General features: G+C 44.1%; 6 protein-coding genes across 23 annotated transcripts in view; 5 read left to right on the forward strand and 1 right to left on the reverse strand.

Annotated features, from left to right (window-relative positions):
- The window catches only part of LOC125764479 (maltase 2-like), a 56,139-nt gene extending 54,621 nt beyond the window's left edge, over positions 1–1,518 (forward strand). For both annotated transcript variants that reach the window (XM_049428787.1, XM_049428788.1), the window contains one exon: positions 22–1,518. In XM_049428787.1, the coding sequence (XP_049284744.1) occupies positions 22–193 (172 nt within the window). In that variant the 3' untranslated portion in view covers positions 194–1,518. The remainder of the gene's footprint in view (positions 1–21) is intronic.
- Positions 1–16,108, reverse strand: part of LOC125764490 (UV excision repair protein RAD23 homolog B-like) — a 219,379-nt gene that overhangs the window by 38,333 nt on the left and 164,938 nt on the right. For 4 of the 17 annotated variants that reach the window (XM_049428813.1, XM_049428812.1, XM_049428811.1 and 1 more), the window contains exon 2: positions 11,273–12,405. The exons of 11 other annotated variants lie outside the window; for them this stretch is intronic. In XM_049428813.1, the coding sequence (XP_049284770.1) occupies positions 11,273–11,546 (274 nt within the window). In that variant the 5' untranslated portion in view covers positions 11,547–12,405. The remainder of the gene's footprint in view (positions 1–11,272; positions 12,406–16,108) is intronic. 2 more of the 17 variants (XM_049428815.1, XM_049428814.1) reach the window with 1 other exon arrangement.
- Positions 1,637–2,553, forward strand: LOC125764547 (maltase A2-like). Its single transcript, XM_049428906.1, has one exon. The coding sequence runs from the start codon at positions 1,834–1,836 to the stop codon at positions 2,413–2,415; it is 582 nt and encodes a 193-aa protein (XP_049284863.1). The 5' UTR covers positions 1,637–1,833; the 3' UTR covers positions 2,416–2,553.
- Positions 2,604–3,936, forward strand: LOC125764530 (alpha-glucosidase-like). Its single transcript, XM_049428884.1, has 2 exons — positions 2,604–3,193; positions 3,269–3,936. Exons 1-2 carry the CDS (start codon positions 2,888–2,890, stop codon positions 3,932–3,934), a joined length of 972 nt encoding a protein of 323 aa, XP_049284841.1. The 5' UTR covers positions 2,604–2,887; the 3' UTR covers positions 3,935–3,936.
- Positions 3,959–6,578, forward strand: LOC125764485 (maltase 1-like). The gene is made up of 2 exons (XM_049428796.1): positions 3,959–5,101; positions 5,193–6,578. Exons 1-2 carry the CDS (start codon positions 4,589–4,591, stop codon positions 6,489–6,491), a joined length of 1,812 nt encoding a protein of 603 aa, XP_049284753.1. The 5' UTR covers positions 3,959–4,588; the 3' UTR covers positions 6,492–6,578.
- LOC125764484 (maltase 2-like) lies at positions 7,264–9,736 on the forward strand. Its single transcript, XM_049428795.1, has 3 exons — positions 7,264–8,205; positions 8,275–8,636; positions 8,709–9,736. The coding sequence occupies exons 1-3, from the start codon at positions 7,702–7,704 to the stop codon at positions 9,661–9,663; spliced, it is 1,821 nt and encodes a 606-aa protein (XP_049284752.1). The 5' UTR covers positions 7,264–7,701; the 3' UTR covers positions 9,664–9,736.

The raw sequence follows: 16,108 nt of genomic DNA on the forward strand, positions 1-16,108 counted from the left end.
TCTATTCATGCTTTATCACAGGACACGGGACCGCGATGCGATGCCGAGTACAAATTTAGCCGTCCTTTGGCGCACGGTGAAGGACGCAGCAGTAATTGCGTCTATCATAATTGCGCTCGGTTCCAGCTACTACGGGCTTCAGCCATGGCACACCATCGGCAAGTGGACTGCCCGGGGTAGTTTAAAAAAATAATGACAACCATAAGCGGACTGCGGCGGAACACATTAATGAACACGCGGGGTGTCCTTTCATTTTTTTTTTTGCTTTTGAAGCTAGCACAGTTACGCAGCGGAGAAGCAAAGCAAGTGCTTTGCCAAATGGAAACGGATGGAAATGTTTAGGATGGATGGAAATGGCAAGAAAAAAACAACAAAACACATAAATGAATACCGACACACGAGCCTTGCAATTCAAATAATCATTATTGTTCATTTCTTGCCCCAATTGGCATAGGAAATGTGGCGCTGTTTGCATGTTTATTAGCGTGTTGTGCGCAGCAAGTGCTTTTGGTTAATTTAATCATTATTTATTCTAATTTTACTTCACCACCTTTGCGGTTAGTTTGTGAATGAAGAATTTGTGACACTGTAAAGTGTGAAAAAAAAAATGCTTTCGGACGTGAATCGAAAGCCAAAAACAGATTTACTGCTTGTTCCATTTTAATTGTCCACAAATAATGGCGTGCTTTTCGGCAATCAAATGCTTGAATACACCTGCAAACATCAGTTGCTGAGTTTAGTTAATCTCTGTTGATGACTCGTGCTGTATAGACATTAAAGTTCCCAGAGTACTTTAAATGAACAAATACAAAACCACCTCACAAGATCCAATTAATCAAAATAATGTCAAACATGTAAGACTCCCCAAATTTTTCGTCAATGACTGAAAAAATAAAATCTAAAGATAATTTATGTCGCGAGATAATTGGATCAACAAAAACCAGGCCGCTACTTCGCGAAAATTCGATCTGGTTTAGAGATGCGATTGTTCCTAGGGTGTTGCGAAATACATTACGCGCAGCGGATTGTCGACAGTCTGACTCTAATAATTGCTAGATAAGAGGTCATGTAATAATGCTATCGTTTTGATTGATTGTAGGACCCCCTACTAGAACCGGCCAGCCTGCGCTAGGGTTGTGTGATCAATGAAATGTGTGAAATAATTGACTGTTAAATTGTAAAATCACTTGTATACAGACGGATTCGTACGAACGGATGCCGTGTCGGATATGGCATGGATGTTCCGCTCAAAGCAAATCGGGGAACGTGACAGGAAATAATCAGGCACCGAGAGCGTGATTCAATGGAGGTGGTTTGATAAGATAGGAAATCAGCTTAATTTACTATCACAGAGTTTGTAGCGAAAAAATAAAAATAAAACACATTTAAACACCGATAGCGCATTGTACTCCCAATCAAGCATTGTATGTAGGAGAGTGGTAGATGATTGAATTACTGCTAATTTGGTTAAGAATACTAATTCGCTTGAAATTATACTCAATTAGATTGTAAATCTGACACTAATGCATTTTATCTATTTCGTGTCAATACTCCGAAAAAAAATGCGTAATTAGTTTGATAACCTAACCCGAACGTATAATATTAATCAAGCATCACTTAAAGCACCATTTCCACCGTCAGAGACAACCAGAGAACGAAACATTATTGGACGTGTACCTGTCAGCGAATATCCAATTTGACGATAAGCTTTTGGGCACGTTAAACATTTACCATTGCGCTTGTTAAATTGTCCTCCGCCGGGAGGCGTATAAATAGCGTGCTTTCTAGCGTCGATGAAATTTCACTGTCAGAAGTAAAATTTCGCATCCCGTGATGGGACTATTACGGCTAGTTGTGATTGGTTACGTGCTGCTGATATGCTGCCTAAAGGATGGTGAATCTACCGTAAAGTATCTTCCCCGGCAAGACATCGTACGGCAGTGGTGGGAGTCGGCTGTCCTGTATCAACTGTTACCACGCTCCTTTCGTGATAGTAATGGAGACGGAAATGGTGATTTGCGCGGTTTGCTCGACCGGTTCGATCACTTGATCGAGCTGGGTGTAACGGGCATTTGTTTGGGTCCGATATTTCGCTCACCGATGCGTGACGCTGGATATGACACTTCAGATTTTCGTGACATTGATCCAATGTATGGTTCGATGACGGATTTGGACGAGGTACTGCTACGTGCGAAGGCAGCCGGTATGAAGGTGGTGCTGGATTTTGTACCGAACTATACGAGCGAGCAGCACGAGTGGTTCCAGAAGAGTGTACGAAAGAATGAAGCATACCATGACTACTACATCCTGCGAGATGGTGCCGAACCGGGAGAGGACAGAGAGGGTACACCACCAAACAACTGGGTGCGTAGAAGTGATTTGTTTCCTGCACGGTTGATTGTAAGCTATGGGTGATGGGTTTCTTCTTGTGACAGCAATCACTGTACCGTGGGTCGGCCTGGACTAAGAATGTACGTGGTACCGAGTTCTATCTGCATCAGTTCGGCACGACCGAACCGGATCTGAACTATCGCAATGCAAAGGTAAAGCAGGAAATGGAAGACGTAATGCGGTTTTGGCTGGAACGAGGCATCGATGGTTTGAGGCTAATGCAGGTCAACCATCTGTATGAGGATTTCCAGTTCCGCGACGAACCTCTGATCGATGCGCAAGGTACCATTAGCTATGAAAACTTGGACCACATTTACACACGTGACTTGGTAAGCAATTCGGATAAAACTTCCACGCGTTGTTTGTATTCGTGCGGCAAAAACTAACCCCCAGGAGGCCCGCTTCGTTTCAGACCGACAATTACGCCCTTGCCTTCGATTGGCGCACGGTGTTTGATGAGTATAATACGGCAGACGGTGCTACGGACAGAAAGCTTATGATAACGTCTGCCTATACCGGCAACCTTGAAAGCACCATGAAATGGTTCGGCATTGCGAATCGTGCCGGTGCACACATCGCACAAAACTTTGGTCTGCTGCGGGAAATCTCCAACGAATCGCGGGCGGAAGATTTCCAGCGAGTAATCGATGGATGGCTGAACGGCCTGCCACCGAATGGTGTGGCGAATTGGGTGCTGAGTAATCATGACTATCGTCGTGTGGCGTCCCGGTACGGGCGGGAACGTGCCGCTGGATTGGCGATGCTCTGCTTCACCCTGCCCGGGACGGTATTCGTGTACTATGTACGATGGGGTTTGCCGACAGGTTTTGCCAACAAATCTGATCCTAATTAAAAGACTACATTTTACTTATTGCAGGGCGAAGAAATCGGTATGGAAGATAATGATGAGATTTCGTGGAAACAAACACAAGACCCGTTCGGTTGCAGCACGAACGGGACGATCTTTCAGCGCTACTCGCGTGATCCCGCCCGGACACCGTTCCAGTGGGATAATAGCAACCAATGGGCAGGATTTTCGCCGGCGGCGTCTGTGGAGTTGAAAAATGAACCCTGGCTCCCGGTGAATGGCAACTATGCTTTGCTCAATTTGGCACAGGAGAAATCATCCAACCGGTCGATGTATCATCTGTACCGTGCGCTGATAAGATGGCACCAACAATCTGTCACGCTGCGTTACGGATCCTACCAATCGTTCGTGTTACCGCACAATGTGTTCGCGGTGTTACGGTCGCTGCTCGGTGAGAAGGAGTATGCCACGGTACTGAACGGTAACTCGCACGCTGTAACGTTTAATCTTAGTCGGGTGCATCGATATACGACACGGGCACGAGTGGCGTTTACTTCTCCGGAAGGCACTTATGAGGTGGATGAGTGTATGAAGGATGTCACTAATATCGCACTTGGTGCGTATGAAACAGTTATATTTGAACTGACGTCAGGTACAGTGTGGGTAAGAGTACTGAATGCCTTACTATTAGGAATGCTGGGTAGTTTAGTGTTTATTAATTGCATCAGGATATAGAAATATAGAACTCCGTGTTTGTTGAGGTTCAATATTGATAATGATAAAATATTGCTCGTGAAACAAAGAAATGTGTATTTTCTTTATCGAACACACACTGCAAAAAATGTCTAAAATTAGAATTTGAGTTAACCACAAGTCACAAGTACTGATCCGTGGATAGTAAAGCCGGATTTTGATAGCGTAAATTTATTGGCCATTTTCCGATTGTGAATGACATAAGTCAGAATGCTTTATTGTACAAGGTATCCAGCAAGGGGAATAAAACCGAACTGCCCTTGTTTTATCAAACCCTAAGGTGCATTCGACCATACTATTGCAGTGTGCCGATTTTTGATAACCTTCACATTGCCGTCCATCAATTGGTGCTACGGAAGCTACGAGATATTGGAATGGTGTTGAATGGTTTTAGCTCTCTGCATGTACTCTGGGTCGTGGGAATCATTAGCCAAACCCAGTATCATATCTCGCATCGAACCTAAAGCCTTCTGCTATTGGCTATTTGTTATCAACCTGTCTTCTGGGAGATAACGCAGCGTCCAATTTGCACGGTGGAATGCAGAGTAGCCTATAAATTGTGTCCTCCTCATCGACTGGCAGCGATTGCGTTTGGAACAGCGCAACAGTGTAGACAGAGTTAGTTTTCCCAAAACGATGCGGATTGCAGTGAGTGCACTAGTATTGGTGACCGTCGGTTTGCTGGCCGCGGTCAGTGGCAAATCGCCAGCAATTAGCGGCAAACAGAATGATGCTGGGATGGATTGGTGGGAATCGGGCGTGTTTTACCAAATATACCCGCGATCGTTTAAAGACAGCAACGGTGATGGGGTGGGTGATCTGGCCGGTATAACGGATAAGCTTGAACATCTGGCCGATCTCGGTGTGAACGGTGTGTGGCTAAGCCCGGTGTTCAAATCGCCAATGGCCGATTTTGGTTACGACATTGCCGACTTCCGTGATGTGGATCCGATTTTCGGCACTATGGCCGACCTGGACAGAATGGTTCAGAAGGCAAAGCAGCTTGGAATTAAGGTGATTCTAGATTTCGTTCCAAACCATACGAGCGATGAGCATGAGTGGTTCATAAAATCGGTCAACAACGAAGGAGACTATCGGGATTACTATGTTTGGCGCAATGGAGTTAACCAGGGAACTCCCAACAATTGGGTAAGTGCTCATTTGGGAGCACATATTTACTTTGGAAGTTTTTGTAGAATTTGAGTGCTTATTGTGTTTTGTTTCTTCTGTTGGTCAATAGCAATCGGTGTTCCACACGCCCGCCTGGACATTGCTTCCTGGTCAAACGCAATACTATCTGCATCAGTTTGACAAGAAGCAGCCAGATCTGAACTACCGTAACCCGAAGGTAAAGCAGGAGATGGCTGATATGGTGCGATTCTGGCTGGACAAGGGCATCGATGGGTTCCGTATCGATGCGATCAACCACGCGTACGAGGATCCACAGTTCCGCGATGAACGGCTGATCGATCCGAACGGAGAGCTGATCTGGGAAAATCTGGATCACGAGTATACGCAGAACTTGCCGGAATGTTACGATCTGATCTATGACTGGCGCGACCTATTCGACCAGTACAAGGCAACCGACAATGTGACCCGTCTCATGATGACGGAGGCGTATGCCAACCTGGAACAAACGATGCTTTGGTATGGTAATGGTAATCGCAAGGGTGCACACATCCCGTTCAATTTCGCCATGATCAACCGGTTGTCGAGTGACTCGCGAGCAAACGACTTTAAGGTGGTAATTGATGAGTGGCTCAACGCGATGCCGACCGGTGCCCAAGCGAACTGGGTGCTGGGAAATCACGATCGTCCCCGCATTGCATCGCGCTACGGACGGGACCGTGCCTCCGGTTTGGCGGTGCTGGAAATGACGCTTCCAGGCATTGCCGTCGTGTACTACGGTGAAGAGATCGGAATGGAGGACAACCGCGATATTACGTTCGAGGAAACGCAAGATCCGCAAGCCGCCAACACAAACCCGGAGGTGTATCAACAGTTTACACGCGACCCGGTCCGCACACCGTTCCAGTGGGATGCTACGGCGTATGCTGGCTTTACGGCAGCGACGGCACAAAAAACTTGGCTACCGGTACATCCGAACTATCGGGAAGTTAATCTCGCCGCACAGAAGGCGGCCGGCGAGAGCATGTTTAAGCTGTACCAGAAATTGATCAAGCTGCGCCAGGAGCATGCGTTTATGCATGGCAAGTTCGACTCGAAGGTGCTGCTGAACAATGTGTTTGGGTACACGCGCACGATGGATGGCGAACAGTCGTACGCGGTGGTGGTCAACCTGAATGATAACGATGTGAACGTGAATCTGCAGGAGCTGCACGAAGATATTGATACGGCCAAGGTGAAACTAACGTCACTCGATGCCCGTATGAAGGAGGGCGACGAGGTGACGGAGACGTTCCACATCATTCTCGGCCGGTACGATGCAGTGGTGTTCGAGATTGCATCGTCGGCCAGCACGATCGGGGCGTCCATGATTATGCTGCTAGTCGCATCGGTTCTGCGTACGCTCTTCTAAGTTTTGTCTTGTGTTTAAATCTATCTGTAGTGTAATTTGTAATTTATTCGATAAAGAAACTGATCGAAGAACGTGTGTTGATGAAAACCATTTTGTTTTGTATTATTATTTTAAGCGTTCGCATGGTTTGATGAGGTTTCCGTACGTTAATGAAGATATTACCACTTGATTCGTTATCATCCGAAACCTGCCTGGAGTCACGCGCCAAACAAGCATACGGTGTCAGTAGGTATAGGTCGAAAATAGATTGCATAGCAGCACCATTGCACCATTGGGAAGGGAAAAAGAGATTCATATTTTACAACAATCCTTTATTGGACAGCTTGACAACCGATCAATCGGCAAACGTCGTACCGATATTATGGATTGGGTGCGGTGAGATAAGATTAATGCTTCAATCGATAGTAGGCAATTCGGATTTGATGGAAGATGGCACACAGGGTGTGCCCATTACATACGGATGGAACAGCATAAATAGCAGACTAATAGAAAAGGTCAAAAATATTGGAATGCTTTAATTCTGGAATTTGGCAAACATTCTGTGCTGGTTAGCATTATTTTATAAAATCGATTTTATTTCGAATAGAGTAATAATAACTGTGTACTTACGATGTGAAGTGTTTCAGGAGTATGTAGGGTAATGTTTAATGCCAGTTATTTGGAGATGATCAAGTCGTGTAAAGCTTACCTGGAAGAAACATAAAGAGATATAAATGGTTTATTATATTGATTCTTTAAGATATATTTTGTTGTTGAGTAAGAAGTATTTTTATCTAGGAAGAGTATCTTGACCACTGAGTCACTCTTGATAACGTAACACATCTCTTGTAACCATAAATATTCCCTGAATGGACATGAACGAATTCAATAGACTTTTTATTATCACTTCGTTTGCTGGTGTGACTGATCGAAGGATCATAACGTAGATAGTTTGTAGCAATCGCTATAGCGTTATCGTAGCAAACCCCCCCGGGGGATAACGATCCTGATAGCGAATGCCGTCAGGTATGTCGGGTTGGAACTGGCATCTTCTATTCAGATACGGTGATGTAATTCACCGCCAAGTCGCCGTACCATTCAATTGTGGAACGATTTAATGCACCAATTACATCAATTGACAAGCGATAGGATGGCAATGGACCGAACTGTTGTTCAATTGATGACAGAGCAGAGCGCATGGAAGCCAGTACGCCCGCGACGGTGATCAGAGATGGGTGCACGTTGGTATTTGGTGTTATTAGCATTGGTGCTTGTTAGCACGGTACAATCCCAGGAGTCTTCAGCATCCGACAAGGAATGGTGGGAAACGGCTCTATTCTATCAGATCTATCCACGCTCATTCTACGATACGAACGATGACGGTGTTGGGGATGTTCGAGGTGTTACGGCGAAGCTCCAGTATCTGAAGGATACCGGGATCGATGCTACGTGGCTAAGCCCAATCTTTAGCTCGCCGCAGGAAGACTTCGGGTACGATGTGTCCGACTTTAAGCAAGTCGATCCACTGTTCGGTACAAATGCCGATCTGGAGCAACTGTTTGCCGAAGCGAACAAGCTGGGTTTGAAGATTGTGCTGGACTTTGTGCCGAACCATACGAGCAATAAGCACCAGTGGTTCATCGATTCGGAGAGAGGTATTGCCCCGTACAGGGACTACTATGTGTGGCGCCCGGCAAGGATGGTGAATGGTCAGCGTATGCCACCGAACAATTGGGTAAGTGATCGGGATTTTGGGAATGAAAGTTTTGTGGTGAAGGAACAGGTAAAAGCTTTCCATTTGTAGCAATCGGTATTCTACGGTTCGGCCTGGGAGTGGAGTGAACTGAGGGGCGAGTACTATCTGCATCAGTTCGCTAAAGGACAGCCAGATCTGAATTATCGCAATCCGGCCGTTATTGCCGAGTTTGACGAAGTGCTGCGTTATTGGATGCAGCGTGGTGCGGCTGGATTCCGTGTCGATGCCATCAACCATATGTTCGAGCATCCGGAGTTTATCGATGAGCCAATCAACATTCCGGATGATCCGAATAGCTACGGATACACGCATCACATTTACACGAAGGATCTGCCGGAAACGTACGACGTGATCGCGCACTGGCGCACCGTTCTGGATGACTTTGCGCGCCAGCAGGGTAGCGATGCTATGTGAGTAGTTCTTTTGATGTTGCGTCGACTTGCCTTTTCTTGGGTGCTGAATGTCTTCTGACTATCCTACAGCATTATGATGACGGAAGCGTACGCTAATCTGACGATGACCCTACGCTATTACGAGTCGGACGATGGTAACCAGCAGCGGGCTCACTTCCCATTCAACTTTGTCATGATCGAAGAATTGGGCGCATGGTCAAATGCGAAAGACTTTAAGCGTGTTATCGATCGCTGGTTGGGCAATGTGCCGCGCGGTAAAACTACCAACTGGGTGTTGGGCAATCATGATAAGCCGCGTGTTGCAAGCCGATACGGTGAGGAGCGTATCGATGGAATGCAGCTGATGGTGCTGATGTTGCCCGGTGTCGCCGTAACGTACAATGGCGATGAGTTGGGTATGATCGACCATCGGGACATCTCGTACGAGGATACGCTCGATCCGCAGGGTTGTAATCTTGGTCCGAGTGGGTACAGGGATGCTTCACGCGATCCTCAGCGTGTTCCGTTCCAGTGGGATGATACGTACAATGCTGGATTCTCGAAGGCACCCCGTACCTGGCTCCCGGTACATCCGTACTACCGACAGACGAACTTGCTAAAACAACAGGAAGCGGACTACAGTCACTACAAGTTCTACCTCGACGCGGTAGCAATGCGAAAGCATCGCATCTTCACAGACGGACACTTCAAGTCACACGCATTCGGTAACGGTGTGTTTGCGTTTGCACGCTATCTGCGCGAACATGAAGACCGAATGGACGATCCCTACCGGGTGGTGTTGATCAACTTTTACGACGAACATATCACGATCGACGTAAACGATCTGTACGAAATTCGCAACCGTACGCAGGTGTATCTTGTCGGTACGGAGTCGCGGCACAAGGTCGGCCATCTGCTCGATGCAAAGCAAGTTTCCCTCGGACCATGGGACTCGATCGTGCTAGGACCGGTATCGGGCGGTGTACGGGTTGTACTTTCCTTCGGATTACTCATCCTGGCGGTGGTAAAATCGCTCCTCCTCTAGACGTTTTTATCAATTTGTTTTCTTTTGTCATCCCATTCTAATGGCCGAACAATAAATATCGCTACACACAGTACACAGTTTCACGGGTAGAATTTGTATTGCTTCGAAAAGATTAAGCCATTTATGCTAAATACACACGTGCCAGTCTGGGATGACAAGTCCCTTTTTCCGATTTGATTACTGTGGCGTCATCATCACCACCATATCGCGGCACTATGACGTGGCAAATCTCGCGTTCCCTATCTGTATGCGTGTCTGTTCGTTTCAGCGCAACCAAGGAACCATCATCGTCTTACTTGAAGGAGGACAAAAAAAAATGGATGAAGGTTGAATTATTTGTAAACATCCGCGCCCTCGTACTCTAGTGGGCAGCAGCACAGTGAATTGTGTCTGGTCTAGGAGGAAATAAAAAAAAAGCCAAACCCACTGAAGCTTTCTTAACTGTCCTGCACGATGATGACACATTGATGCGAGCTAAATTTAACTTGAAGTTGATTTATTGTCACATACGCGCTCGTAGCGGAAGGTTTCATGCGCGTAGCTTCGTCTGCGTTAAACCTTCAGGGGGAAAAAACTGGACAAATAAGAAAATCGATCACTCCCCTAGGACCCGCTATAAGAAAGTGTATTTCCAACCATCTTTTTCTATTTAAAGGTGAACATTTTCCTGCACTTTCAATTGCATCTTTAGAAAGGAAGCTAATAATTTCCACCATAAGTTATGGTCGTAAAAACAAAACTCCGTTGTGTGTATCCATTAAAGGTAGTTCCTGGAAAAAAGCTTTTGTCCATCGTCGTTGAGCATTATACATATTGTCCTGCAAGCAATGTGAAGATTTTGGGATCGTCTTTTTGTTATCTGTCTTGAAGAGCCTAACCGCCCGGGATGGATTGAATTATGCGATTTCCATGGAATACTCTCATGAGAAGACGCCTGGTAATGTTATCTGCTTTACGTTATTATCATAGTAATTAATCTGATTAGATTGAAGGTTTTGTTTTTTATTTCGCAGACGGATTTTTAGGTACGATTTGCTGTTTGCTGGAGGTTTTTCAGTGTGTTGCGCTTGAACAAATTTATCACAGATTTTTATTAATATTTTTGGAGAAATAATAATCATATAAAATTAGGTACCCAAATCCCAATAGTGGTCAGTAAGTGTACAAATATATAAAAGTTACTCTCAGACAAGAGATCATTCAGAGTTGAGACATCAAAGACTCAATAAAAGTACACTACAGCAAATGTGAGTTACGTTTGGATAAGAGTCAATTCTTGTTCCAAGGAACTCGATGGAACTTAACGATCTGAGACTTAAAAAATAAAAAATAAAGCATTTCCCAAAATTTCCGTCCTCCCTTATAAATATAGATTGTGTATTTCGAACTCCAAACCAATAATTAATATACATTATGTTCCGTTCTCCGAAACTAACATCGATTTCCAATCGGTTCACTGGTCCAGAAGTACTAATAAAACTTTTCCTTAGTATGTTGCATTATTTACTAACAGCAAATCATCGAACGACACATACGTTCGGGGCTTCCGATTGCCGGTAATCAACGTGGTGGTAATCAATCAATCGCACCGAAGACAAACATCACTTACCAATTACGTACGAGTAACCGTCGAGCGTCAGGACACACTTCCTGGTGGCGGTACCGGGCGGATAGCGTAGGGCACGGGTGAGCAAATTCTTGCCAGTCTGGAAACGGCCCGGCCCACCTTCGAGATGGCACTTGTGCACGGTCGTATCCTTGCAGCAGTCCGGCACACAGTCAACACAGTCACCGTAACACTCGTGACACTTGGCGGGACCCCGTTCCAGGGCTTGTGCCAGCTGCTGCAGCTCTTCATCGCTTGAATTGGAATCACCCGCCATGGTGTAGGTGTTCTCTTTGGTTTTTAGCAAGCAAAGCTTTCAATTAATTCACTTCTGTGTGGTATTTAGCTGCCCAACAGTGGCACGCGGACATTGGATGCATTGGAAGGAACGATATATTTTCCTTTTGTTTTGGGTGGATTTTTATTTTAATGTTATATTTTTTACCAAATTTACCAATGCCGATGGTGCAATTTCATCTTCTGCATTACATGTCGTAAATAAATCACATTTTTTTCTCTCTTTCCTTTTTAAATTATAGCCATCTAATCACATCACGTTCAAATCACAATCAATCAAGCGCATTACCGAATCGAAATCACAATTTCCACAGTCTCTTTTATTTTTGTCGAGGACGGAACTACGTGCCGGGCAAGCAACAACAAAGAAACAGACAGAGCTTTCTTTTGGTTAAAGCAGCTCTTTATTTAGCTTCAAATCTCGATGAATAGTGAAGCTAAGTATTTCAATTTACTTTAAATATTATACATTTTTACTTATACATTTTTACTATGTTTATGGAGCTATTTTTTTGTTTTTAAACAAGTAACACTAATATAGACATATTGAGTACAGTTTACAGCTTTACAAGCTTAACATGCACCGATTTTATCGCGGTTTAAACGTACGAAAAAAGCTATCCGTGCGACCGTTTCGATGGGATGAGTGGACAATCGATGAAGTGTGGACGTATGTTTTCCCTCGCTGTGGATGAACGATGAGGTTTCCCACGTTGTACCAGCTGTCGATACACCGGGTAAAGATGAGTTGATGTCTGCATGCACGAAGTTACACTACCGAACGTACCGAACTTTACTTCTTTCGATCGAATTATCAACACACATAAGATTAACGAGCACTTTTGAAAATAATGACAAAATGAACATAGAATTGGAATTTTCATTCAATTTGGCAAGCAAATGAGAACACTCCAGACGCTTTGGTTGCGGTTAGAAAGATCACGTGGGGTTTGAAATTAGTTTCTTTAAAACAATGATGTTTTAATGTTTTACATGCGTTATAAACTTATGTTTAAAAAATTGCTCTTCATTCATCAAATTTGCCCCACGCAGGACATATTACGAGACAGAAAAAAAACACAAAATCAAAACCATCAAAGACATCGTGCCATCGGAAATGAAGTGCTCGGATGGTAAATTTGCTTGCTGATGAAAAGCATTAGCCTCGTGGCGAACCGCCCGTACGGAACAAAAGCCCTACGATTTGTCTTGCGTCGTCGTCCCAAAACCCAGGCCGAACCACGTCTTATCGTGGTGTTTCTTTCTGTTTCGTTTCATCTTCCATCGCTTCAGGGGTCTGTTGCTGTTGGGTGTCAAGTAAATTATTGCTCCTTCAACGAGGTTTTGCGGTAAAATGGTAAATTTGTCCCACGAGTCACGAGAGGAAGGATGATCGTGCCCCACATCGTACGAAGCATCTTCCATGTAGGTACATAAGTGAAGATATTATTTTTCCTGCTTTTTTGTTACTTTCTTTTATGTTCTTGTTTTTTTTTCTTCTGTTGATCCCTTAACAACGATTCGTTTACTGTCACAGGACGGTTTTACGAGAGCTATTTTTTGCTTCTTTAAGCTTATTTTCCTTTCTAGCAGACTGCACTGCTAAACCGTGGCACGTTCACGATCCATAGCGATCGTTAACCTTCCCCGGAGGGAGGCTAACGAAATGCCCAACACATGGGATTTGTTCGACCCTGCTGGTGAAAATTGAGACATAAACGCTTAATGGCAGATACTGGGTGTTTTTTTTGCCTTCTTCTTGTTAATGCTCAATTTTCCTCGCGTCGAGGGAAAATTTGATTAGTCCTGAAAATGAACGTACATATTCACGTCAGCAATGGATTGAGGAGAAAGTGTGTCTAGAGAAGGGCAATAGAAGACTTCTTCAAGGAATTGGGACGTAGACGTAGCGGTATCTACGTTGGGTTCCCTTGACGTCAAGGCAAGTATCGAAGGCGGCTCAAGATGGAAGCTTACTGCAATTCAATTTTCAAGTCAAGCTCCCAGACCCAACTCAAGATTGTGCGGCTTTGCCCAAGTATGCGAATGCCCCAAAAACTTTCCACAAAAGAAATCAGTGAGTTGTTTGTGTTTGTTTACTGTTGTGTGTGGGTGTGTATATAAGAATTGGAATGTTTTACATTTCTGGCTGTCCGTTCCCGTTTTTTTTCTCCTCCTCACAATGTCCTTTCACGAGAACTTGATTTTCGAATGTGAAACCAAGCTAATCGTTTCCCGGCGGTTTTGTTTTGCGAGTGAATATGTATGAGGGCGAATAAAGTATTTTCAAACTGAAAATCCACTTTTGTGACGCCTTTGGCGAGGTTAACTTTTTTTTAAGTACGCTGGGAGGGGTTTTTTTTTGTTGGTATGCATTCTTATTTGTTCTGTATGATTCTCAAAACATAGGTGTGTGATTTTACTTTTCCCTCTCTTATATTTGCCTGGCTATAGCCGGTACTGATGAGATTTTCGTATCGAGCTAAAGTAAAAGCCCTCCGGGAAATGGGAAACAATTCGTAAAGCGGCTTATTCCTTTACGGGACCGGACGGGAAATTATGTTTCCAAAGCAATGAGAAAGTAGAGCACAAAATGGTATAGAAAGGATCAATTTTCCCAGAACCGTAAAGTAGGTGAAATGAAGGAAGAAAGTCATCTTCAAGAAGTAGGATGTCCAGAAATAAAATGGGAAAGAAAAAATCTTCATGCTAAACAGATCCACCGGTTATGATTATAGGGCGGAAAATATGCATAACAATAATACTGGAAATGACTATTGCTCCGTTTTATATTTCCCTCAATCCGGTACTATTAAATGGGTATTGATCTTCCTTTACCTTTCTTTGTGGGATTTTAATTGGACTTCATGGCTGCTGTAAACCTTTTTTTGCAAACCTTCGCTTCTCCATACCTTGCAATAATAAAATGGAACGTGACGCGAGTTGAAAGTGTACCGTGCAACAGTAAATTATTTTTACCCTTTAAACCCCTCAAGCAACTTCTACCCTTCCAGCTAAATGTCCTCTCAGGCATTTGCAGCATAAGTGATAAGGTTAGGTGAGCATTAAACATCCTTGAAAATTGTCCTTATTTTCCATCCGTACGACCCCGGCATTTCCCGGTTGTCGTGCCAAAACAATGAGAACAAATGGGCAATACCTTTTTTCTCTTTGCGCTGACGTTCACACAGCACACCTTTCAAGCTGCGTCAAGAAAAGTCAAGAAGTCGTGAAAGGATCTGCTCTGCTGCACGTGTCCATGGAACGTAAAACCCGGTGCCGGGAATCTTCGTCGTTTTGGTGAAATTGCTCCGCCCGTTATCGGGAGCATTTCGTCGTATAATTTATTAATGCGCTCGTGCTTTGTACGCTTGTCCAACAAGCGCGTGAGCTTCACCGATTGACGGGTGGATTGTAGAAACGGTCTGTGGAGAAGGATTCTCCTTGGCCTGGGCAACACTTTTCATTCGCGAAACAAAGCTGGGAGGGAGTGAGAAATGCCGAATCAGCACAATACCCAGCATTTTGCTTCCTTCGTAGCCAAACGAAAGCGATAGAAAGCTCGGCATCCAAAGCTACTACAGCTTCATGGTTGCTAGCCGAGCGCACGAGCGAATCGTTTCATGTTGTTATCACGCTGCCATTTATCTGATGATGGGATGGTCGATAGGAGATTTTCCCCCCAAAAAAAAGGAACAGTTTCTCTAACGGCAACGATGAGTCTTTCAGTGGTAACAATCATTGAGTACAGTTCATCAGAATAAGTGTCGTAAGATTCAGACTGGGTTAAGCTTCGCTTGTGTTTATCATTTTATAATTTGACCTTTTATCCATCAGAGCTTTTGTTCTTTAAGCAAACTTTTATGTCTTTATTTACGCTTTGGAAATATTTAAGAATATTCTAGACTATTACTGGAGCAAAACATTTAAAATCTTAAAAGCTTTTTTATAGATAAAAGCTTGACTAAACAATTATGCATTCTCTTCTGACACTTCCATCCAACACAACTATCATTAATTATATTGATTAAGAAACCTAACAATAACACGTCATATCTTTAATGAAACCACTCGGCGCGAGGTCAGGATAGAATCTGCTTCGTCACAGTTTTAGACAACATGCTTATTACGGTCGAACTTTTGTACGATGCTTTTAGTAGTGCACAAACTGGCAGCATATTGCTGGCAAATACTATGTTTGTTTTTGGCAAACAACACTCTCGCCCCCTGCAAATGTTGAACCGAACTACCGAACGTACCAATAAGCGAGTAGCATAAATAATTTGCATAATCATGACGATGAACCGGTGATGCCGTTTTGGTTTCTTCTGTGCGTCCTGTGCAGAAGAAGGTTACCATTATTTCGGTCACTTTCATACTTTCGTACACGGAATGCGAAATGCTACATCGTACTTTTTAAGGAAATGTTAAAGCGACCGGTAATACCGTTTGGTAACATCCACCGGCAGTGGAAATATAAGCGATAGCAACAAAATGGCTGTCATGAAGAAAATGCAAAATCAGAAAAAAAAGATGTGAAGC

Source organism: Anopheles funestus, chromosome 2RL (assembly GCF_943734845.2).
Source record: "Anopheles funestus chromosome 2RL, idAnoFuneDA-416_04, whole genome shotgun sequence".
In the NCBI taxonomy this organism is placed as follows: Eukaryota; Metazoa; Arthropoda; class Insecta; order Diptera; family Culicidae; genus Anopheles; species Anopheles funestus.